Here is a 26,427-nt window from a genome sequence, read left to right as displayed (position 1 = left end):
GCACACAAATGCTGAATCATCCGCTGATGCAGCCACTGACACCGCTACAAAGACTGTCTCCCCTGAGGATATCGCCGCCCAGCTCACTGTCGCCAGATGGCAACTCTTGTCCACGCAGTGGCAGCCCTTTGAGTCCCAATTCCTTGGCTTCGCGTGGCTATCGCTCGCTGCCGTATCCGCTCAAGAAGAAGGATGGCAAAATGCACTACGAGTGCAATGTGTGCTGCAAGACCTTCGGCCAGCTCAGTAATCTCAAGGTGCATCTTCGCACGCATTCCGGGGAGCGACCTTTCAAGTGCAACGTCTGCACCAAGAGCTTCACCCAGTTGGCCCACCTGCAGAAGCATCATTTGGTGCATACCGGCGAGAAGCCGCATCAGTGCGACATCTGCAAGAAGCGCTTCTCCAGCACCTCCAACCTGAAGACGCATCTACGCCTGCACAGTGGTCAAAAGCCCTATGCTTGTGATCTCTGTCCGCAGAAGTTCACACAGTTTGTGCATCTGAAGTTGCACAAACGTTTGCACACAAATGATCGTCCCTATGTGTGCCAGGGCTGCGATAAGAAGTATATCAGCGCTTCAGGGCTGCGCACTCACTGGAAAACTACGAGTTGCAAGCCCAACAATCTCGAGGAGGAGCTTGCCATGGCGGCAGCTGCCACATCCGAGTGTCTAGGTGAGTTTTCGCGCCATATTCCAATAACACAAAAAAAAAAAAAAAAAAAAAAGTTGTTCTTAATCAATAAATTAGGATATAATTCCTATTTTTGATCTCACTCAAAAAACTATGCAATACAAACTGAGCTTGAACTTATTTTTCAAATAACAAAAAAAAAAAAAAAAAAATTGTTCTTAATCAATAAATTAGGATATAATTCTTATTTTTGATCTGACTCCAAAAACTATGCAATACAAATTGAGATAAAGGCATCATTATCCAAAACTAAAAATCGTTCTTAATCAATAAATTAGAATATAATTCCTTTTTGATCTTACTCAAAAAACTATGCAATACAAATTGAGCTTAAAGCTTAGTTTCCATTATTTATAAAAGGAATAAAAAACATTTTAAATTAAAATTTTCATAATTTACAAACATTGTTAGTTCAACATTTTTTTTATTACTATTAATATATGAAACTCTTTTTATACCCTGAGCCCATTGGAAAGGGGCAAAAAAGGGTATAATATGTTTGGCAGAATGTATGTAACAGGCAAAAGGGGGCGTGGCAGACCTCCAAAAGTATATACGTGTATTTCCTTGACTAGGATCAACAGCCGAGTCGATTGAGGCATGTCTGTCTGCCTGTCCGTCTGTCTGTCCGTCTGTCCATCTGTCTGTCCGTCTGTTTGAACGCGTCGATCTCAGAAACCAAAAGACCTAGAGACTTCAAACTTGGTATGTAGGTTCCTGGATACCATATGCAGATCAAGTTTGTTTTTATTTTTGCATCGAACCACTATATCATATAGCTGCCATAGGAACGATACATCAAAAATTAAGTCTTAGTATGAAAAAGTTTTTTGTTTGTTGAGATATCAGAACCAAACTGATAGAATATGCATCTGGGCTGCAATTATACATCCTGACCAAATTTGGTTCAAATCGGTCTACCATATCATATAGCTGCAATAGGGAGGCTCAATCGAAAATTAAGTCTTAGTATGGAAAAGTTTTTTGTTTTTTTAAATATTTTAATCTAGAATATGCATTTAACTTGGTTTTGTCTACCCTGACCGAAGTTCGTTCAAATCGGTCGACCATATCATATAGCTGTCATATGACTGATCGGTCAAAAATCAACTTTTAGTATGAAAAAGTTGTTTGTTTGTTGAGATATCTCAACCAAACTGGTAAAATATGTCTGTACGTTGGGTTTGTACATTCTAAGCAAATTTGGTTCAATTCGGTTTCATATATCATATAGCTGCCATCGGGACAATCGGTCGAAAATCAACTTTCAGTACAGAGTACCTGGGCACAGGGTATCAGACTGTTGAGCGTGCTCGACTGTTATTGCCCACTATTTTTTTTTTAACTAAGAATAAAAGTGAAAAAATGTTGTAAAGATTATAGATATTTGCTTAAAATTTTTATGATAATTATAATAATTTAAATTTAATTATTGTATCTCAATCAACTAATTATTTAAAATTCCTGACTAACAGTGTCTTATAATTGTTTTGTTGCAGACAAAGATTTGCCGGAGCCGGACTCGCGTGAGGCATACGAGCAGTTGCAACAACACATGCAACATCCGCATCCTGTGCATCCAAGTCTGCGACATTTGGCGGGCGGACAGTCGCCGCCGCGTCTCATACCCCTGGGCGGCAGCATGCACATGCAACAGTTGCAACAGGGTCATCAGCAGCAGCAGCAGCAACAACAACAACAACAGCAGCATCAGCAGCAGCAGCAACATGCAACATCACATTTGTTGCACTCGCCACATGGACATGGCGGTGCACCAATGTTGCTGACCACCGCCAATCAGTTGCCACCGCCCACAACGCCGCACCAACACATGCAACAACAGCAGCAACAGCAGCAGCAACATCAGCAACATGCACAGCAGCAACATCAACTGGCAACATCGCATCATATGACGCAACATTCGCCGAAATCGTTGAAGCCGTTGCAAGATTCATACTTGCCACATGTGGCACATGTGGTGCAGACGCAGGAGAATCGACCATCAGTTATTGAATCCTCCAATCAGCCCATGATCATTGAGTGCACGTAGAAACACTCACAAAAAAAATACAAACAGAATTCTAATTAGAAATTAAAGTGCAATAACAAAAAAAAAAAGAAAAGAAAAGAAAAAGTTGTAGAAATTAAGTTAACGGTACACAGACAGACGCACGTGACTGTAGCACAAGTATTATTATTAGTTTGTACATATAGAATCCACACACACAATCCACACAATCCACACACTCAAAATTTCAACTCATTTCGCGCTATGAAGAAAAAAAAAACGATCTCAACAATTGGCAATTCCCAACAAGAAAAACATAAAAAAAAACGCATATTATTTTTGATAAATATTTAAAAAAAAGCAAAAAATATTGTTTATAACAAAAATAAATAAATAAGCGAAATGCAAGCAGCAAATTAAATACAATTCATAAGAAAATGCATTTAAATTTGATTTGAGTTTTAGTTGTACATTTGACACAGTTATGCATAGAAGTAAACACACACACACAGAACATATACATAATATAATTATACATAATAATTATATATAAACAATTAGAATCAAGTTGCCTTATTTGAATTTCGTTAGCACTGAAAAATAAAAAAAACAAAAACAATTTGCTTACAATTCCAAATTTTGAGCAGAAAGCAATAAGAACAACAACAAGCGAAACAAGACAAAAGGCAGTAGAAAAAATATAGAAAACTGATGTCAAACTGCATATACGTATTTTATATATAAATATATTTAATATATATATTTGTATGTATTTTATGTGCAACAATTTTGTAAATAAATCGAGAGAAAATGTATGGAAAAAATCAAAATCTAATGAATGCCTGTTAAATTACGATTAATGAACCGCTTCATTCAACTAGTGTTTAGTCTATTAATTACGTAGCCAAGTAGTGTTTAAACATTATCATTATGATTATGATTATTATATGATTATAACAAAAACCAAGATGAAAAACAAAACTTAGCTGAAAAATCGGTGCTTTTGACTGTTTCCATTTGTCCACATTTACATTTACAATTGTATTTGTATTATGAAACATAATAAACATAATCTTAAATAAATAATAATAAATAAATATGCATAAAATATTAGTACACTACATAACACATAATATATATATTTAATATATTTAGAATATATATCATAAACTTTCTCTACTTTGCGCCTTAAAAAGAATTAATTAGAAACAACTTCAAAAAACAGCTCCAAAAAAACTTAACTTAAAAGAATTCGTATTTGAAACTTTACCAAAATTATTGAAAAACGCTCTCAATTAGTCTTCGTTTATATAAAAATATATATATATATATTTTATATATATTCTCAATGTGTAATTTAAGTAAATGCTTAGTTAATTATTGTCATTGTCTGATTAAAGTAATTGAATGTAACATTTAAGCTTATAATATTAATGAGGCTGACTAGCGTTAAGTCTAATCTTAAACTGTACTATATATACTATATATACTGTAGCAAATACCAGCTCTAACTGTAAGAAACAACACCAATTCGTAACGTTTAAGTATTTATCCCCTTGAGAGCACGCGGCGTATACGCAATATTTATTGTTAACTCCGTGCGCTCGTCTTGTAAAGGGATGTTTAAAAGGGGGGGGATGACCCGCTAATTGAGACTAAGACTATGCAAAATTCACATTTTGTATTTTTGTATTCGATACAAAGACGCAAAGTTAGCGATATAAAAAATATTTATAATATATGTTAGCCTTTAAGATTTATATAAGCCTATGCAATATTTATATACGCATAATCTAATTCTAATTCGATGCAAAATGATAGAGCGAGATGACCTACATACATGGAAATATAAAAACAAGATAATCAAAATTACAAAAAAAAAAAAACCAAAATTGAATTTTTTATTTCGCTTGATTTCGGTTGATTTTCTATATTTTCTCGGAGCATGTGTTTGTTGGTTGTGATTTCGTTAATTTTTGTGCAATATTTGGCAAGTTTACAAATTTTCTTTAATTTAAAAAAAGGGTTAAAAAATAAAAAAATAAAATACAATAAATAGCAAGTAATACTTTCCTATTTGTGAGACTGAGACTGAACGAATTACTATATACAATACATATATACTCTCTTATATAAACACTACAACAACAACAACAACAAAAAGAACAACGCATTCATTTGCCCCGCCCCATTTTCGATATTTTATACAAAACTTTAAGGATTTTTTGCTAAAGAAATGGAAAATATTTTGGAAAAAAACAAACTTTTTTCATAGGACAACAGCAATTTTTGGTTTAATATCGAAAAACATTGTAATATATGCAATAAATATATAAACATATAAATATTTAAATATATATTTATAATAGCACACGTTTGTAGTCGTAGTTGGACATTGTCTAAGGGGGGAAAGAGGAGAATTTGTACAGTAAATTGAAATCTGTTTCAGGATTCAAAAAGTGACGACAACACGTAAATTTAAATGGAGAATAAATGACTGCTTCTTAGTATTATAAGTGACTCTGATTTAGGTCAACAACAAAACAAACAAATGATAACAACAAAAAAATATCGATTGATTGATCGTGATTGATAAATCATGATCATGATTGAAATTAAATCCAAATATATTGCATTATATATTCGATAAGTAATTACTTATACTTGATATGTATGTCAACTTTTTATTGCGAATCAATATTTCCCATATATGTATCTGTATCTGTAATTGTATCTGTATCTGTATCTTTAACTGCAACTGCAAACTGCATCTGTATATTTATCTAAGTACATAAAGAGTGCATGTAGAGCCTTTGTTATTCATATATATATATATATATATATATATAAATACCAATATATATCTATATCTATTTGATTATTAATTGTTTTTGTATCCACAAATGTACAAAATTGGTTCTCATACACAATTAAAAAAAAAAACGCAGCGAATTTCATTTGCAATCATAAAAAAATCATGAAAAGAGAAGAAAAAAATACAAACAAACATTGCAATTAAAACCTTAAATTAGTGATCATATTTTGTTGAATCCATTTCAAATGTTAGCGATATATACACACACATACAGATGATCTGACATTCATCTTTTATGCCACAATAATAACAACAACAGCAAAAAAAGCCCAGACAAAAAACCAAACCTAATTCTTAAAAGCAAACGAAAGCGACAAGAAGATGATCCATAATTGACTATACATATATATAAATCTAAAAATTATTAAACATTATTTGAACGCAACTTAAATTCCTATTAATTATATAAAATATCTCTAAAAAACAAATATCTCTAAATGAAAACCACAATTAATACAAGTACGAAACAAAATGACATAAATAAAAACAAAATATTTCATACTAAAAAATCAAAAAAGTATTTTATTTTTTACAAACATCTTAAGCACTTTGCCAGTTGCAAGCGCTAGATGGCGCCACTGCAATCTCCACAGGTCGTTACTACAGCAAATAGTTTTTTGAGTATATTCTATGTTTATTATTAAATTATTACGCTTTTTTGAGTAGTCAAAAATTATGTAGAGTAGAGTAGAATTATTTAAAATTAAATTTGACCAATGTTTCATGGCCATCTTTATAAATTTGTCTCAAAATCTGTAGTATACTTTTAGGATCACACATTTTAGTCCATTTTTTGAATTCTTTAAAATTCTAGGAAGTATTTTGTTGTGCTCCCTTTTTGGTATATTTTATGAATATTAAACAGAATTAAACAGCGTGAAATTAGTTAATTAAAGTAGATTTTTAAAATGGTATATTAATATCAGAATACTAATTAAAATATATTAATTTTCTAGGCAAGTCTGGATTATAATATGTGCCCAATATGATCTTAATGAAATACTATATATTCCAGAAAACCTTCGGTTTAACTTAAAAAAAACTCAGATAAAATGTTGCTTCCTTAGTTCCAAGGGACTATTTTTTAATAATCTTTTATTTAACAGACACATCATCTAAAATCTAGTTTCTTTTGTATAAAAAAAATGACTTGTGGACTTGGGCTTATGTTTATTAGATACCTATTATAATAAACTTTTCCAACACAAGAATAATTCCATTATTTAACATTCATCATTGTTTCAAGTGACCTCATTTTAAGCCAACGTTGCCTTCTACTTACATCCTTAAACTAAGCTATTCATAGATATAGATGTAAACGACAATTGTTGTAGGTGCCCTCATTTTCCGCTTCCTTTAGGGCTTTTCCTTTTCCTTTTCCGAGCTGAGAGCGCTGTCAGTGGCAAATGGAAACATCAATCACGTGTCAATCAAAAGTGAAAGTCGGATACTTGAATACTCATAGTTATTGTGGCTCTCAATCGTAATAATAATCAGGCCTCCCGCTGAACATGCAAATTGTGTGCGTTCTTCCATAAAAAAGGGACACAACATGAAAAGATTATCGAGAGAGAGGGAGGGCGAAAAGGAGGGAAAGAGAGAGAGAGAGAGAGAGACAGTAGAGGGTAGAGAGGGTGGGAGAAAGTAACAACTAGAGGTGCCGGGGCGGGTCAAACGCATGACAGCGGGACTTCTGCCCACTGCACAGTGGTCATTTTCGTCAATTTAGCGCAATTTTATTAAAATTTTTATTTATTCATAAAATTAAGTAAATAAAATATTATTATTTTTGAAGTTTTTAATAAATTAAGTTAATAAAGTTTATTTAATTTTAGTTTTTAAAAAAATTTAGTAAATAAGATATATATATATATATATTTTAACTAATAATTACAAGCCATTTTTGTGTTTTCAAAATTTGTACGACATGTTTAATTCTCGGTTATGTTTTTTTAAAGCTATATAAAAAAGTCTTTAGATTCAAAAAAATTAAAAATTTATTAAAAATAATTGTTTTTTCAATTTTAAATGAAAACTATTTTTAATTTTAACTTTTAACTGTGAAAATTAGTTTCTAGAAAAAACATCTAACTACAAAAATAATTTTAAGCATTGAAAAGTACAAAAAATAATTTTCAATATTCAAAAACAATTTTTTTTTAGAAATTTAATGGAAACACTTTTCAACTATAAAAAGTTTACTTTTAGGATTAAAAACAATTATGATTTATCTTGGGTCATTTGATTTCTGAATAAAAATCTAAAAATATTTTAAAAAGTTTAGCTAGTAATATTTGCGCTAAAATATCAAAAAAAGCACCACTGTGCGTTGCCAGCACTTTGCATGCAACCTTTTCTGATTACAAATTTTTGCATAGATTTTCAGCTTGATTCTGCCCCATTTTAATTTTGCATGAAGCTGCGAGTCGAATTTTTGTTTGGCAACGTTTTCATGTATTTAAAGCGGATTATTTTCAGCATCTTTTGTTGTAGCGCGTGCTCGGCCTTTGTGCCGGGAAAAATGCCGGAAATGCAAGTCGGACAATCGACAATCGAGCGGGTACCAAAAACCAATGGACAATGGACAATGGATCCGTCCGGGTCCGTCCGAGTGTCCAGCTGTCCAGAGTGCACTGTGTCCTGGCAATTGCATGCACAATGTGCGGCTGCCTTGTTAATCCTGTTCCAATTATGCGCATGTGAGTGCTTCGTATCCCTAATGGGCACTTTCGATTTTCATTTCTCTTATTGTAACTGCAGCCTGGACACACTCACACACTCACACACACACACACATAGTCAAAGGACTTGGCTGTCGGCAAAATATTGATTACAGGCGCCCCTTTGAGCCAACGTTTATTCTCAGTCTCTCTCTCTTTTTCTCTGTTTCTTTGTTGTTGTTTGCATTTATTAAGGATAAAAATCATACTGACCCTAGACACTGACCTCTCACTCGCAGCAGCAGCCACAACAGAGCAAAGGACTCTTGCTCTGATTCCACAAAAAAAAAAACAATCAGACATATGCATTTTCCATGTAAAAAAAACCATCTGAGCTTTACATATTTGATAAAGTGTTCTCAACTACGAGAGTTTTAAAAAAATGGAAAATCGCATATACAATATAATGTTAGCTTACATGCAACTTTGAAGTGTCGTAAATTGGTAATTGGTAAAACTGACTAATTACCAATTTACGACACTTCAAAGTTGCATAACTGTGTCAATACTAGCCCGATTTTCACGCGGAATGTCACTTTGATCTTTATTTGATCTCCAAATTGATTCTGCATATAAAAATTATTAAATTTAAAAAATTTTTAATTTTCGACATTTTTCCGACAACATCATGTACTCCCCCCTTTGACTTTTCGAAAAAAATATTTTTTTCAAAATTTTAAATCTTGAGTTTTTAATTTTAATCAACTTCTGGGGTCCAAATAAGCATAAAACGACACTTTAAATTTGATTTTGGGAGGTTTCATTTTTCTGTAAAATTTCATGAAAAAACTGACAAAAAATTTGACTTGTAAAGTTCCAAAGCCCCAAGTTTTATTAGACTTCAAGCATGCATAACTTTGTCTAAACTTAACTAATTTTCTTGCGGAATACTATTTTGATCATTATGTGGTTTCTTAATAGTTACTGCATTTAAAAATTAATCACTTTAATTTTTTATTTCTTTTGACCTATAGAATAAAATATTCTGTTTCAAAATTTTAAAATATTTGAATTATAATAAATTGCTTGCAACACAGCATTTTTCTAACGCATTTTCTTGTCCTCGAACAGTGTTTTCCTTTTTCATTCAAAAAATCTCAACTCGGCTCGTCGGTTGAACACGACTCTCGTCAGTTGAACAACCGCCCCTCGGTTGCGCTGTCATCAAACATTTCTGTGGCATTGGTCGACGATTTGGCATGCCACACAGCGGCACGTGGCATGATAAATTGCATCCATGTCCTGCCTGCCTGCCTGCCAACAACAACAGTTCGCCAAATGTTGCACAGTGATTGCGTGGCACGGGGGTAAAAATGTCTGCCACGTTTGCCACGCGACATAAGCAATTTGTGTGCATAATCTTGCAACACTCTCAATATTTTTGTGGGGTGGTAAATCTGTCTGTATGTGTATAATATTGAAAGTTGTGCGGGTTGTTGTGCAATTTTTTTATGCAATTTTTTTACGGTTCACCAATCAGACTTCTGTGCGTTTTTTAAACCCTTAAAAAACCAAAGCAGCCTATCAGAAACAGGCAGCAAATGTATATAAAAGCTGAAGTATATAACAGAAGAAAAACAGGGTTGGGAAAAGTTATGAAATCTTTAATAAAGTATCTTCTAACTGGTAAAAATGTTGTGATTTTTTGAAGAGCTGATAATCAACTCGAAATTTTTCGTGGAGTTATAAATCACAACTTTATATAGATTAATTACGAAGAATGTTTACTGAATGTTATATATTTCGAATCTACGTGGAGCTAAAAATTAATAATAAATATTTAATCAAAATTTAAATCAAAATAATCACTTTGTCTAGCAGTGCTGTGGCAGTATACAAGTATGACAGTATAACAGCTGGCTGTCCTGTGCTGAGCTACAAATACTTTTCGTAACTCGCGTGCGTACAGTTGAAATTTGTATCTGAAAACGCAGATACATTTCTACGACCAAAAACTCTATGAAATGTGCTCTCATTATTAAACTCTCTCTTGCTCGACCTAACGGCCTGTCTCTTTTTAACTTCACTGCTCGCTTTGTTTGTCTCACTCGCGCGCTGTGCGATCGCTACGTAAAGTATCTGACAGATACATTTACGCTTGTTACGTTTCACGCTCACCACGCTCGACTAAAATGTTTTTCCACACACATACAGTGTTATACACACACATACACACACACTCTGACACTCATGTTGTGCGTCGTGGCCGTGTTTGAATATTATTTCGAAGATACAGCTATAATTTTCGGGCCTTTCTGTTCTGTGGTGCTTCTAGTGTTGTATATGTATCTGTGTGTATCTCTGTGTGTATGTGTGTGTGTGTATTTATGTATGTTATTTGGGCCCTTCCTAGAAATAGTAAAACGCAACACACAATTCAGTTTGACAAAGTGCGTCGTGCGCAGCGGCAGCGTTTTTCCAACAATTTCGAGATTCTCTTTACGTGTATGTGTGTGTATCTGTATCTGTATCTGTAACTATAACTGCAACTAAGTGTGTGTGTGTGTGTTCAAGTCGGTGTGTGTTTTTAAACAAACTGCTTGCAGTTGTAAAATGCAGTCAAAGTTAAACTAAGAAATATATGTATATTTTTTGAAATATTAAGAAAATATTAAATATAAAAATACAGCTTAAAAAAATGGAAATTCCAAATGTGGAATCAACGAGCAGCGCCTCCTCGCCAGGTAAATCACCACTATCCCCTTCCACTCTTTTGCCCCTTTACACAAAGAGAAAATATTTCAGTTCTTTTTTTTTGAGTTTTGAGACAAAAATATATAATTATTAAAAAAAAACATGCTTAAAAATTAGAGAAAATAATTTTGAAATTAATATACATTTTATTTAATCAAATTTTTTTATTTAAAGTCAACTTAAAGCAGTTGACAGAGAGAATAATAAATAATTAAAGTTTAAACACAATTATAAAACAAAAATGTGAAATTAAGAATAAATTACATTATTCAATTTTCTAATCAAAACTGAAAAAATAAAAAATTTGAGTTCAGCTAAATAATTAATTAAAGTTTAAGTATAACTATAAAATAAAAATTAAAAATTAATACTAAATTATATAATTGAAAAATTTGCTTAATCATAACTGAAAAATTAAGTTAAAGCTATTACTGTTTTATTATTGTTAAATTAAGTTGTAATATTAAAAATAAAATTTATAGGCATATATTTAAAGTAAATAATTTCTATATTTTTATATTCTATCGTATGCTTTTGTACCTGTGTAGTTTTAATCACCAAATAGCGTATCCAAAACAAAAAACTCAAAAAACTAGTTTCACTTTTGTTTATGTCGTCTAGAAAAAGTTACAAAAAAAAAAATTAAAAACAATCTTATCAAACTCGTTGCTGATTGGCCACAAAGATCGTTGCTCTCATTCTCTCTTTCCCCAGCTCGGTTTTTTGTTTTGCTTTTTTTTATTATGTACTGCGCAGTTCTTTTTTTTCTGATTTGTTTTTTTCGCATTTTGTGTTTTGCTTTTGGCATTCGGACTTTTTTATTGGCAATCTCTATGTGCAAAGAGGGAAAAGTATTCGATCAACCCTCAAAATGCTTGCAAATCGCAACACCATCACACCCCCTACCCTGCAATTCTGCACCCCTCGGCACCCCTCACCCTAAATGCAGTCTGCTTCTGTAAACCGCCCTATCGCCTATGTACATAATACATATACATATATATGCCCAAAAATTCAGACCACAAACAATTTTCAGATATTTTATTCGGCTTAGCTATTTCTGCTTGACTAATTTTCCAAAATCATAATCCGTGCTAGTGACGAAATTTCTAATTTACTTTAATTTTTTTAATTTTTAAATTACAAAACAAGTTTTCTTTTATGTTAAAAATTTATAAAGACTTTCTTAATTTTTGGCGCTTCTTCTTTTTTATACTTGAACGATTTTTCTTAACAATTAAGCGTTAATAATGTTAATAGACGAGTTTCCCAGCGTTCACTCAGGCATATGGTGGTTGTTTTGAATAGAAAAGGAAGAGATCTTCATCTTTACATATTTATAAACTAATTCAGATACTTTACAGCAGAAGCCGAAGAAGAAGGGCAGATATTGAGTTGAAAAATGTATATGTTTAAGTTGAGTTGAGCAGACAAAATTTAAAAAATTGAATTAATAAAATTTAAATTAAATTAAATTGAGTAGAGTAGGAAAAATTATAAATTATCAAATTTATTTAATTCGTGAAAATCTGAGTTTGTTTAAAAAAACGACGTTTTTATTAAAATCTTAATATCTTGTAATAAATTGTTAATATATATTCATAAATTTCAGCTATAATTAAAGAACTGTGTCGATTTCTATAAATCAGAAACTTCAAACTGTCATAACTTCGAAAAAAATTAAGCAAATTTTCATGCGGAATATCATTTTAATCATTATTTGACCTCCAATTTGATGCTGCATCAAAATATTTATTTTTTTAAATTTTCCATATTTTTCCCCTTTCACTGTCTTTTTTATCCGTACTTTCCCGTGGCAAGCCCCTTGACACTAACTCAAAAATTTCCGAATCCCATAACTTGGTCAAAAATTAACCGATTTCCATGCGGAATACCGTTTTGATCATTATTTGGGCTCTACTTTGATTCTACATCAAAATATTATTTCTTTACAAAATTCGGTTTTTTTCATCTCTCACTGTCTATTTTATCCGTACTTTTCTGTGACTTATCCCTTGACACTTTTTCAAAAAAGTCTGACTTTCATAACTTTGCCAAAACTCAACCGATTTTGATGCGGAATATCATTTTGATCATTATTTGGGCTCTTCTTTGGTTTTGCATCAAAATATTATTCATTTAAAAAATTGTATTTTTTTCTCTCTCACTGTATATTTTATCCGAACTTTCCCTTAATTTGCCCCATGACCGATACTCGAAAACTTTCAACTCTCATAACTTTGCCAAAACTCAACCGATTTTGAAGCGGAATATCATTTTGATCATTATTTGGCTCCGTCATTGATTCTGCATCAAAATTTTAATAACTTAAAAAATTTAATTTTTTGGTCATCACTGTGAATTTTTTTCATACTTACCCCTTGACACTTTATCTCAAATTTCAAACAGCCATAACTTTGCCAAAATTTGACCGATTTTCATGCGGAATATCATTTTGATCATAATTTGACCCCTTCTTTGATTCTGCATCAAAATATTTTTTATTTTTTTCATTTCATATTTTTCGACTTTCACTGTCTATTTTATCGGTCTTTCCCTTGAATTGCCCCTGGACACTTACTCAAAAACTTCAAAATCCCATAACTTTTCCAAAACTTAAGCGATTTTCATGCGGAATGTCATTTTCAGCATTATTTGGCTTCTTATTTGATTCTGCTTCAAAATTTATTCATTTTTATCTTGCACTTAGGATCTAAAATAAAAGAACTACTTAACAAGTGAGCGCTAAGTAAGGGTGAAATCTTACATATCATTTATCTCATAACATTTATCACAGCAAAATTCCAGTTTCTTGAAATCGAACTGAGCAAAGCAACAAATGTTTTCAATAAGAAAACACAAGCTGATAAGTTTCCACCCTGCAAGAGAAAAATGCATAAAAGTACGAGTGTATTTGGTTTTCAGATAAGAGCTATCAGTCGTGTAAGTAAGAGAGAGTATCTGTGAGATACTTCTAAGCAAACGACAGGCAAAAAGATAAGCAGCAATAAAAATGGAACGCAACTCAACGAAAAACGAAATTATGAATGAATGAATGAGTGGATGAGTGTGTGAGTGTGTGTGTGTGAGTGTATGTGAGTATTATGGTTGTAGATAAAACTCACGCATGTCACAGATAAAGAAATGAATACCAAAAATAAATTTGGAACAACAACAACAACACCTAACATTTCAGAGCACTTTAATTCCATACAATCCAGAGTCTTTCGACTCTCTCCACAGGCATTTCTAATAAAAAAACAACAACAACAACAACGAAACCTGTTTTAGATGTGTGTTGTTGTTGTGATAGAGTTTTTTTGTTGTGGCAAATGGGACAAGGACACGAAGACGATGCCTTTAAAGTTGTTCAGCTGCTGCTCATTTGAATAACAAAAAAAAATACAATTGCAGCCTGTCTGCGTTCAGGATGTTAATTGAACTCAAGGTCCTCTACACTTTTCTACATTGCCCTAATATATTTCTTCCTTATTTTTTTTTTTTTTTTGTTAATTACAGCGAATCCTGTCGAGGAATGCGGCTGTGTGCGTCTGGGCAAATGCAAATGGTTCAATGTCGCCAAGGGCTGGGGATTTCTCACGCCCAACGATGGCGGACAGGAGGTCTTTGTACATCAGGTGCGTTACAAAAAAGAATTTTTCCTATTACGTCAAACACGCAATTCCCTTGCAGACAACCGCTAAACTTATTAAAAAGGATGTTTATAAAGAAAAACAAGCACAAACACTTATTAAATTAATTATGTTAATATATAATATAATAATTATAGAATACCAAAAGTTTTTCATACAAAAATTACATTTTTAGGCGATCTTTCCTACGGCATCTATATGATATCGTAGTCGTGTATTAACAACATTTTTCAGGGCTATATAAAATACCATTAAATACACAGTTTTTAAGTTTGCTTGGAATATCGTAAGAAATAAGAAACAACAAAGTTTTTGATACTAATTATTAGTTTAATCAAGACAGGACAGACAGACGGACAGACAGACGGACAGACAGACGGACAGACAATCGACTCGACTGTTGATCCTGCCTGTTACATACATTCTGCCTTTTTTTGCAATACGCTAAGGGTATAAAAATAATGTAATTCTATAAAAATAAAATAAAAAATTAGTGTTATACCTAAAATTTTAAATAAAACTTTTTTTTTACTTAAAACCCTGTTTTGCCATTCCTGAATTTTAATACTAATACTAATTTCCACTCTACAGAGTGTCATACAAATGTCCGGCTTTCGTTCGCTGGGAGAGCAGGAGGAGGTGGAGTTTGAATGCCAACGCACGGCGAGGGGATTGGAGGCGACTCGAGTTTCCGGGCGACAAGGCGACGATTGTCATGGCAGCACCTACAGGCCACGCATGTAAGTCGAAATTATATTATTTAATAACAACAAAAAAACTTGTAGGAATTAACAAATTAAATCATATATTTTTTTGTATTATTTTATCAAAAATATAAACTTATTAAAAAAAAAAATAAACTATTAGAAATCAACAAATAAATTATTTATTTAAAGTAGTCAATAAATAATCAATAAATATATATCTTTATATATCTTAACATTAATTAATTTTTATATTATTAGTTTATTTGTACTAAAAAACAGTCGACAATATTTAAAATAAAAAATATTCAATAATATATAAATCACTATAATTTGCAATTTATTATTTTCGCTGCAGCAATAGAAAAACTCGCCGCATGCGATGCTACAATTGCGGCGAATTCGCCAATCACATTGCCTCGGAATGCGCCCAAGGACCTCAACCGAAGCGTTGTCATCGCTGTCGCAGCGAGGACCATTTACATGCCGATTGTCCTCATCGCAACGCAGCTGTGGTGAGTAGCCCGACAGAGAAAGAGAGCGAGAGAGAGAGAGAGAGAGAGGGTGTAACCTAAACTAACCTCATTTTATGCATCTACCTTCTTCCGCAGACACAAACCCACGACGACAGCAGCAGAAGCAAAAGCATCGAAAGCATAGAGGAAGCAATTGAAGCTTTAGGAGTCGCAACTCCCTAGCCCTATACCTAGGGAATACTTTAACTCCTATTCCTACTCCTACTCCTTCGCATCCTCATGGGCACCACAAAGTTCAAAACTTGTACAAAACGCATTGAAATCAAAGAGAAATTCACGTACAAAACACAAAAACTAACTTTAGAAACTTTAGTTATTAGACAGTTGTATTCTGGTTGCCATCAGGCAGCATCAATAGATGGGCAGAAAAGGCACCGCAACTGTAGTTTTCTAAGCTCTAGCTCTTAAGATATTTTTTGTACAATGCAAAAAGAATAAACGAAAGGCCATTTAATGTATACAATTAATGAATACTGTATTATTATCTAAATTTTTTAGATGTTACTTGTTGAAAAGTAAAGCAATTTTTTTCGCGCATTTATCTAGTAGATTAATTTTGCAACATTTTCTTGTCAATTTTTGTGTTATTTCCTGATATCCACTGATTTCCATCAGCTGTAAATCATTTGCCCTTAAAAACTTTTCAAAATTGTGAGGTACAAATACTTAAAAAAATTTGATGAAAAATTATTGAAAGTTTCTTTACTATCAACTGTCACAAATTTATTAAAATTTATTAAATGCTGACAAAAAAAACCCATTTTAATTAATGCTTTGATTATGCATTTAATTTTAAATACATAATTTTTTTTTTAAATTTCCTTCTAAATTCTTTCTTAGACTTGTTTTAAATAAAGGCTTCTAAGAGCTAAATTTTTATCATTTTTTGACTTTTAAGATTTAAATGCTTGGGAAAACTCAACTAATATTCTAAGTTTTAATATACAATTCTTTTGTCTTTATATTTTTGACGCATAATATTGCTTTAAAATTTGTCAAAGTTGCCCATTGTGCAGAGCTTTGCCCTGAGAGCGTTAAATCTCAGCACACAACAGTAATAAGCACACACAGACACACACACACACACACACACACAAACACACGCATACAGACACACCTCCTTTGGGAAGGACCAAAACAGTGATAAGAAAGCTCTGTCAAAGTCACGTGCTGAGCGTGGCAACAAAAATAACAGGCGAAGCTTTTTTTAGGGGGGGAGGGAAATCACCATGAAAACGCAGAATCATTGTAGCACATGCTCCGTACCTCCCTGCCACCCTGCCACCCTGTAACATTGTGGTCCTTGTGGTGCTTGCCACATGCTGAAAGTGAAATAGGAGCAACAACAATGAGAATAATATTGTGCGAGGACACGCACGCGAGAGGTGAAAGTTGCGCTCTCTCTCTCTCAGCTCGACTCTACTCGACTCTCTGGGCGAGGGCGAGAATATCCCTTTGCTGCTCCCCTCTGCCCACTTCATATATTTTTTGTTTGTTTTTGTCGCGTTTGAAATGGCATTTTTGTTGTTGTTGCTGTTGTTGTTGGCAGCAGCAGCTTTTGCAACATTGTTGGCTTCGCTTTATTTTTTTTTTACTTTTTGGGCCAGAAATATTGTGCTCGTACCTTGGCCAGGATGTTGCCTGAGCACATCCTTCTGGATGCAACTAAGGACATCGATAGTCGCGTCTCAGCTTCTCAGTCTCAGTCTCAGTTTATCTCTGCCAGCAAATTGTTGTGTGTGCAACGCGGCGGATTTAAAAAATATATATATATATATATAAAAAAACAAAACAAACAAACAACAACAATAACAATAAATAAAATCAAATAATTTACAACAATAAATAATTTAAAGAATTCAAATAAAATATAAACAACAAGAATTTTCAACAAAGTTAACAACGCGTTTCAGCAACAAAAACAAAAGAAATAAAACAAAATACAAAAAAAAAAAACATTTGTAACACAATTTTTTGCATAGGAAATTCAATAAAAACAAGCAATTTTTTTATGCATATATTTAACAGAAAAAATAACAAATGAAAATGCAATAAATAAATAAGCAAACAAGCAAAAACAAAAGTCAAAAATTTGTTCAAGGTTGCAAAAATGTTTTTTAAGTTTTTTAATACAACATTTTTTGATTACTGCAATAAGTGCAAATGAAGTAAGTGTAGTGTGTGTGTGTGTGTGTGTGTGTGTGTTTGAAAGCATCAACAAATAACATAAAAAAGTTAAATAAAAAAATAAATAAAGTCAGCTAGAAATTCAAATGCAATGCAAAAAAGCACAACAACAAGAAGGACAACAATCAGAGCAAACACACACACAAGCACACATACACTTACAGCACACACCAATACATGTACAGTTTACATTTACATGTTAAGGCAGCGCCTGTTATGTAATATCCTGTTTCTAAAGCTGTCGCCTGTCATGTTACAAGCTCCAGCAGGACTTGAATGTTTATCTCTCGCTCTCTGTGTGTGTGTGTGTGAGTGTGTATGTGTGGTGTGTGTGTGTGTGTGTGTTTAGGTGTGAGGTCGTGCTGCGGGGGCGTGGCATGCACCTCAGTTTAGTGCTGCTAACATGATTTATACACTTGGGCACGGCATTGAGACATTAGCACCATGAAGGACAAAGGACGATCCCTTTTCAATATATATGCCACAAATCTAGGCAAATACATACACAGAAAAAAAATCATCAGCGATTTTGAACTAAAATCAATGCCAAATACAGTGTAAAAAGTTCATTAATGTGCTGAATATTCTAAAAACAAATAAGAAATAAATTAAGTACGTTAGGTTTTTTTATTTTGCAGTTTTTAATAGATTTTTGCACTCGAAAAAAATATTTTTGCTTGAACTGCCTAATTTTTAGTACAAAATTTGATTTATTTATTTACTTAAAAAAGGCAGGCAACAAAAAATGTTATTTAGCAATAAGAAAAGGATTTAAAAAAATATACAAATTGAACAAGATTTAGAATTATTACACAAGCTGCAATAAAAAAAGTATTTAAAATTTATATTTTTATATTGAGACAAAAATAAAGCAGTTGTTATAAAAAATAATTTGCAAAACAAAAAAAGTGTTAATTAAAAAATTATAAAAAGTCAGACTAAAATTAGTTTTTTAAGTTTTCTTTTGAAATGCTACATTTAAAAATATTAAAATAATTATTTTCAAATAAAAAAAAGTTTTTAAGATAAAAACGAATTTTTTCGAGTGCATTTCAGCTTAGTCTTTTTTTCATCTTCTTTTACTTTTATTTCTTTCCAATTCCAGTTTATTTTAGCTGTCAAAATTCTGGTAAAATTGGTAATTATGTAGAGATTTGTTTTCTGTGTATGTCTAGATGCTTTTTTCGTTGTTGTGATTTTTACACGGGCTTGGTGTGGTGCGTTCTAAAGCATGCACATTTGTGACACTAATTCGATGAGCAATCGCTAAAATATTACGCATACGCCGCATTGGCCCAGGCCGAAGGTCGTCAAGAGCGAGATTTTATTCGCGCTGGCAGCGCCTAATTAATGAAATGTGTGTCATAATGCGACAGACAGTTAGTAGGTCAAGTAGATTGAGGGTTGAAGTTGAGGGCCAAACTCTTTCCTTGGCCCAGTACCAGCCCCCTTCACTCCCCCTTTACCAAATAGAAAAATGAACGAGCAACAACGATGCGAGCATGAGTTAAGTAAATAAATAGATGGGCGTGTTCTGACCAACTTCTTAGCCAAATTGGGTGCAGCTCCGTTTCGGCTAAGATATTAAATAATATCTAGCTTGGGAATGCAAGCAGCGAATTTTTACTTAATTATTAGGGTCATCATTGATTCTTAAATCAAGGTTTGCCCTCCAAATTGAAAAAAGGAAAAACAAAAAAATATTTCGATATCTATATATATAAAGCTGTTCGTCCTGTACACTTACTCACTCATGTATCATTGTGCAGGCCAAGCTGTTCGAGATACAAGTTTGAAATGTTGGGACAACAAAGTTATGACAATTTTATCGGGAAATAAGGCGACGTTTTGAAAAATTCGACCTGCAAGTGTGTCAAATTTGACCTCTATTAATTTTTTTTTTTTTGATAAAAGTTCAACTATATGGTATTTAGACTTCGGCACGCCGCATTTACGACATTAATTCAATTTATAAAAATAAAATTTGTTTCCTTTAAGATCTAATTGTTGTTATTCTAAGCAATCTGTCTAACTGTCAAAGCACCTCACTTTTCACCTTTTCACATCGGTTTTCTTGATCAAACATTTTTCATTTCTTAAAATCACGATCACAAAAAAATATTTAATAAATTTGTATCCTGCACAGGAAAATTAATTGACTCTGGCATGTTTCAAATAACAGTGCAATTTTCAATATTAAACAATGCAATACTAAACGGTTAATGTTCCCATAAGCTTAACTAAACAATTTGTACATAATATAAAAAATCATGTTTAAGTTAAACTCAACTTAAACTGAAAATTAAAACTTAATAAACAGTGCCAAACGACACAAATTCTTAAACTAAAATAATAAACGCAACTTCAACTAATTAATCTACACACAAATCTTGCACATTTAAAAAAAAGGTAAGTTAAGAGCACATTTTGTTTATTCTATTTCATCGGATTGTCATTTGATATGTTTTAAAGCGATTCTAAGTGTTGTACTTCATCTATTTGTATTTTATGCACTTTTTTTAATGCAAATGTTGAGGAGTAAATTGGTAAATTTAAAGAGAGTTGTAATCTATCATAAAATATTGCGTTAAGGAAATTTTTGAGATTTAAAAAAAATAATATTACAACGATAAAGATTTTAAAAAGACTACTTGATGGAAATGAAAGGGAAATATACAAAATAAAAATAATAATGGTGTATAACTAAAACTGGTGTATATTATGGCAATTTTAGAACATTTTTCTTGAGAATTAAACGGCACAGAAAATATTCTGCTTCAAGTCGAGGTGCGGAACCCAAAAAGTAAAAAAAAAATGTCATTCGAGTTATTATAATTACTTGCCATATAAATATAAAAAAATCATTTCAGGCTTGATTCCACATTATTTACTTAGTTTAACAATGTTGGCATACAAAATAGCTTTAAGTTTCTCTATTTTAAATAATTGAATAACTGTCCTACTTTGTACATGATGACTAGCTAGTTAAGGATTTGAAAATGGCAACTTTTTCACGGCTAAATTCCAAGCAGGTAAACCGCGACAAACATAAACACAACAATTGTAGATCTTCGATTCAACTTCGCCCAACTGAATGCTGGCCAGGATCGAGCAGAGACTGCCCTCCTGATAGTCAGTGAGCTGTTTCACAGTCTTATCGAGACCCTTTTGGGCTTTGACAGTGCCTTGGGATACCCAAGCAGCCCGATCAATTTGTGTCCAGGGTATAACCTGTTGATTGGCGGGCGATAGCCAACGGCTCAGTAAATTGGCCGATACATAATCCATGTTGGCATCGAGAGCTGGCATTAAACAGCCCACGACAGTGGGACAAAGTGCCCCATGATAATAATCCTGGGCACCATACAAGGCACTGTAGAGTCCTGTGCTCATCACGCGCGTCGAATCGCAGCCGAAGAGAAAGACAACGCCTTGGATGCGATTGCGATAGATGACACGACTGGACACGTACTGCAAACTAGAACCATGGCCAGCATATCTAGAAAAAAGAAAACCATTAATAACTTTGCAGATGGCTAAGATTGTTTAAAATTAATATATCATACGAATTTCGAATATATTTTTTTAAGAATTACAGAAGCAAAGAAAAAAATGAGAATAAACTTAAAAGAAACCAAAATATAAAAGGAAAAAAAGGGAAGCATAAATAAGGAAATTTAAATAAGGAAATTTATATGAGAAAAAGTTTCGGAAGTAAACGATAAATAAATAATAATGGAAATGCTGCTAACAAAAACCGCGCGGTTTCAAATTTTCTAACTTTTTCCTTTTAATTTGGTTTCTTCTAATAACATTATTTATTATATTATTATTATATATACTAAATAAGTGATCTGATTTTTAAGTATATTATTTTAAATTTCGGCTGTTCCAATTTTAAAGTTCTTAGTATTTCTTTGAGTTGAAATATTCTAATAAAACTTTACCTAATTTGGTTCTCCCGATTATTATTTACAAATTATATGCTTCTAGTTTTGTCTTCTAAACTTTTGTGTAGAAAATTTGATATTCTTAATATTATATGTCAAAATTCGTATAGATATATTGCCTAAACATACACAAAGCAATCAGCCTTAAAGGCCTGCTCCGTCATCAGCTGCTCGGTGGGCATTGTCTCGAAAATGTTGTGCCAGTGGGACAGCCAATGTTCGAGAAAGCCGCGCAGACGACGTCCAGAGTTGACAAGATCCGCATTGGGATTGACGAGACTCATGCCACGCATTATGTTGACTGTATAATAGCCGTGTTGTATTTGCGACTTGTGGCATTTAAAAAGACGCCACAAAGTGTGCAGCGATTTGATTCTTGTGCACTCCTGCATTGGCGCCAGCTGCTCCCAATGCAAGTGATCCAGCAGCTCGTCCACCACAAGAATGATGGGAAAACGCTTCACAGCCAGTGTGTGTTGCTGTTCCAGCTGTTCCCATTCGCTGGCGCAATTATTGAGCAGCTCATAGACGAGCATTGCTTCAGTCTCATTGTGATTGCTGAGCTCAGAGCTCAGTTGCGTCATCTCAGCATGTGGCAAGCGATTCGCATGCAACGTTGCCTGCGACAAGAGAATTCTCAGATGATTTCTCCAATTGTGATCCACACAAAACTCATCCACGCGGGCAAAGACAGTCTTCGTTTGTTGCTCCACGGCAGCGCAGTGATAACGATTGCCCAGGAACAAGAAGCAATAAGGCGTAAAAGCGCTGCTGAAATCATCGATCAACTTCTGCAAGGTATAAGAAATATATTAATTATATATTCGAGTATATAAAAAAGACAGTTGCTCAAGTAAATGTTTGGAAGAAGATAAAAATAAACAGAACTTTTTAAAAATATTACAAAAAAAGAATAATGTCAGATACTTTCAGTTTTTATAGTACATTTATAAGAACATTTAAATATATATATACTTTCTTTGAATGTGCAAGAGAAAATCTAATAGCCAAAGGATTCTGGATTAAATATTTTTACTTTCTTCATGTTTTCTGTTGATTTTACCTATTTAAACATACGTTTTTATATTTCATTTTAAGTAAAACAAATAAATTTAAATGTGAACAAATTTAGAAAACATCGTAAAAGGGGGCTATAAAATTATATATGTTAATTATCACTTTGTCAAAACAATTACATATCAATATATACAATTTATTAAGTAGTTGTTGTAAATTAAATGTATAAAATTGTAATTTAACTTTTGGAAAACAATTTGTCAAAACAATTACATATAATTTTATACAATTTATTAAGTAATTGTTTTCCAAAAATTAAATTAAAATTTTATACATTTAATTGTTCGCTTGATAACAATTTATAGTCGTTAAAAGCAATTAAAAGAGTTATTGTTTTGACAAAGTAATTGATCTATTGTATATAATGACAAGAAATTGTTTTGACAATAGAAAAACTAAACATATAATACAATATTTAATTTTATTTTTAGTTTATATACTAAGACTTTTACTCAAAAGTAAATATGTGAACTTGTATGCTTTTCCAAACAATTACTGCACATACTGTGTGTAAAGTAGTGTCACCTTTAAATCATCTTCAAATGCATTGAGTTCCTTCCAATATTTGGCCTTTGCCACCTGCGACTTCACGTCCGCCGGATCGACGGTGACGACGCGTCTAAAACGCTCCACCAAAGTGCCATATATCTTGAAGATGTCGCCAAGTGCATCGTCGTTAAAGTGCAGACAAATTGGTCCCAATTCGGGACTGCGACAATGACGCAACAGGGTGACATAAATGTCGCCTTTGGCACCGGCAATGTCATAGAATGTGGAATAAGTTGTTGCAGCATTGAAGCTCTTGCACAGCTGCAACACACACCACTCCGGTGGCAACTCTTGGCACACACTCACAATGCGTTTGAATCCCGTTATGGCATCCGGACAATCCTCCAGAAAATCCAGCGGATCTATGGGAATTTCTTTGGGCTTTGCTTTGCGCTGCTCTAGTTTCTGATGATGCTTCAAAATGTTGCTAAAAAATGAGTTGCTGCTGGGGAGTAGGGATACAGTTAGTCAAGTAATTGTATTTACAATGAAGTAAATTCACATAAAGAAAAATAAATAAATAATAATAATCGATGGGCTTCTTTTATTTGCCAAATTAAATATGTATACTTTTTTATAATATATTTGTATTATAAAATATGTATATTTAATATTTTGGTAAAAAAAAATACTCACTTCCCCCCTTTGAAATTTTGAAAATTAAAAATTTGAAATCTCAAGTTTTCACTTTTATCGTAATTTGAATAAAGCAACATTTATCACAGAATTAAAATAAATAATAAGAAATATGCTTTTAAATATTATTTGTCAAAACAATTACTTGACCTACTGTATGTAAAATTTAGCTATTTGTCACTAAAATTTTTTGACAAACTGTATTGGACAGTTGTAGCAATAATTGAGCAATAATTACAGTAGAATGGTGGAATAAGGTATTTTGGAGTCGGCTATTCACCACACATTCACATATTCAACTCACTTCTTGTAATCGCTATTCTCTCTGTCGCTGGCGAAATTGACAATTTCGTTGGTGGCTGGCGTTTGACTTTCCAGTTGCTGAGCCTCGGTTAAAAGTCGCATGTCCGCGGATTGAAACAGCGCTCTCACCTGATAATAAATCGAGTGTTCCTCGTTGCCATTGCGATATTCTTCATCCGCACGCAATAAATTATATTCTGCCAAAAAAAAAGGGACGCTATTTGAAATACTTAACAAAAAACTTAAATTTCTACACTCACCTTTGGTTTCGGGTCCCGCCTGCACGCTTGACAGTTGCCCTATTTCGCTGTCTACCGTTGCTGCATTAAACATGTTTTTATCTTTCTTTTATATTATTTTATTAAAAGTTTCTAAAATTCGCGCCGTCGGCATTTCATTTTTGCATGCCACAAGTTGTTGTTGTTTTTACATATGGCTGAGCGAGCAGTGTTAACAGCGGCGACGAAAAATACAACACTGCAAGCTATCGATAGTTTGAAGCGATGTGTGCACTATCGTAGGTATCGCATGTAAAGTGGGTATTTTTAAGTGCATTTCTTCCAGATGCGCGCGAAAATTAAAAGCGCGTTATAAAAACAAAAACTAAAAACCGTTATTAAATGACTGCAAATATACGTTAGAAACAAATGTATTTTTAACAATCGAAATTGTTTATTAAGTTTAATTTGTTAAATTGTTAATTAAATAATTGTTTGGTTTCAAATATTTTTATGAGCTTAACCAATTATTATAAGTAAATTATTATTCATACTTTATGTTTTTAAAGATAAAATATTACAATGTAGCTCAGATACATAGAATCGCAAGAATTATTTATCGATATATCAGTATTGTTTTTATCGAACTGTCCTAATGCAAAGTAGTTATTTTTTAGTGCATTTTTTGTAAGTTACGCGCGAATAAAAATAAATATCAAAATGGTTTTTAACCGACTGCAAATAAGTTTTAAAAGGTTAGTTTATTAAGTATACAAATAACGTCAATACACGTGTCGACCACAAACAATTTGTCAACGCTCAGAAGCTTTTTCTCTCCCGTAGTTTTTGTTGTTGTTGCTCTCGTGTATTCATTCATAAAAACGCAGCGACTGAAAAGTTGCGTTGTTGCAAAGCTTTTGCGCAGCTGCCCGAAAACAGCCCGAAAACCGAAAACTGTGTCAATCTCATCTAACACACACAAACACACACACACACACATGCATGCATACAGTGGCTCCCAAATGAACCACACCCTCCAGTTGCCCTAAAAAACCTTACGCAACAACAAAGCGACACACATTGCCAATTATTGCAACAACAAATGCACAACGACAACAACAGCTGGAAGAACTGTTAGAAATGAGCTTTGACATTTTACATGACTATTGTTGTTGTTGTTTTTTTGTGTGCAGGCGCGCCTTTTTGCTGCTGCTGCTGCTGTCGACGCAGGCTGCAGTTTCTAATGACGTTTCTTAAAGAGATAACGACAGCGGCAGCGACGCGACATCGCAGTTGACGTTGTGCGTGGGGTCTGTATGTACATATGTGTGTGTGCGTGATGGTCTGACGTCAGTAAGGCTATCCCGTTAGTTTGTTGCTGCTTGCAGCGTGAATTCGGTGTCTGACCTCTCCCTCCCACTGTTGCAGCCGCCTCCCTCTGTCTCTCTCAAGTAACTGATTAGACAAAAAAAGAGTGTTAATCAACTGATAAGGACGATTTTTTTTATAGTAAAATAGAGAAAACCAAAGATATTTATAAATACTTTTATCAAAAATTGTTTGCATTATTAAAGCCTTCAATTCTTATTATTATTTAAGGGCTGATTACAAAAATATAAAT

The 26,427-nt window shown here is 33.0% G+C and overlaps 3 protein-coding genes across 5 annotated transcripts; 2 read left to right on the top strand and 1 right to left on the bottom strand.

Annotated features, from left to right (window-relative positions):
- Window positions 1-13: 13 nt before the first annotated feature.
- LOC117786986 (B lymphocyte-induced maturation protein 1 homolog) lies at window positions 14-3,660 on the top strand. Its single transcript, XM_034625420.1, has 2 exons — window positions 14-678; window positions 2,196-3,660. The coding sequence occupies exons 1-2, from the start codon at window positions 27-29 to the stop codon at window positions 2,744-2,746; spliced, it is 1,203 nt and encodes a 400-aa protein (XP_034481311.1). The 5' UTR covers window positions 14-26; the 3' UTR covers window positions 2,747-3,660.
- A 7,082-nt stretch (window positions 3,661-10,742) lies between these two features.
- On the top strand, window positions 10,743-16,353 carry LOC117788031 (protein lin-28 homolog). The gene is made up of 5 exons (XM_034626686.1): window positions 10,743-10,983; window positions 14,513-14,631; window positions 15,238-15,386; window positions 15,709-15,865; window positions 15,962-16,353. Exons 1-5 carry the CDS (start codon window positions 10,938-10,940, stop codon window positions 16,046-16,048), a joined length of 558 nt encoding a protein of 185 aa, XP_034482577.1. The 5' UTR covers window positions 10,743-10,937; the 3' UTR covers window positions 16,049-16,353.
- A 4,134-nt stretch (window positions 16,354-20,487) lies between these two features.
- Window positions 20,488-24,996, bottom strand: LOC117788798. 3 transcript variants are annotated; one of them, XM_034627667.1, is made up of 5 exons: window positions 24,849-24,996; window positions 24,590-24,785; window positions 23,626-24,094; window positions 22,153-22,814; window positions 20,488-21,572 (listed from the first exon to the last, which is right to left on the bottom strand). In XM_034627667.1, the coding sequence occupies exons 1-5, from the start codon at window positions 24,919-24,921 to the stop codon at window positions 21,059-21,061; spliced, it is 1,914 nt and encodes a 637-aa protein (XP_034483558.1). In that variant the 5' UTR covers window positions 24,922-24,996; the 3' UTR covers window positions 20,488-21,058. The 3 variants fall into 3 exon arrangements, with proteins under 3 accessions (XP_034483558.1, XP_034483560.1, XP_034483559.1); XM_034627669.1 differs by having other exon boundaries at window positions 22,153-22,811; XM_034627668.1 differs by having other exon boundaries at window positions 23,626-24,091.
- Window positions 24,997-26,427: the final 1,431 nt, after the last annotated feature.

Source organism: Drosophila innubila (assembly GCF_004354385.1).
Source record: "Drosophila innubila isolate TH190305 chromosome 3L unlocalized genomic scaffold, UK_Dinn_1.0 0_D_3L, whole genome shotgun sequence".
In the NCBI taxonomy this organism is placed as follows: Eukaryota; Metazoa; Arthropoda; class Insecta; order Diptera; family Drosophilidae; genus Drosophila; species Drosophila innubila.
Note: the sequence above shows the minus strand (reverse complement) of the source record. Positions and strands in the feature narration are given on the sequence as shown.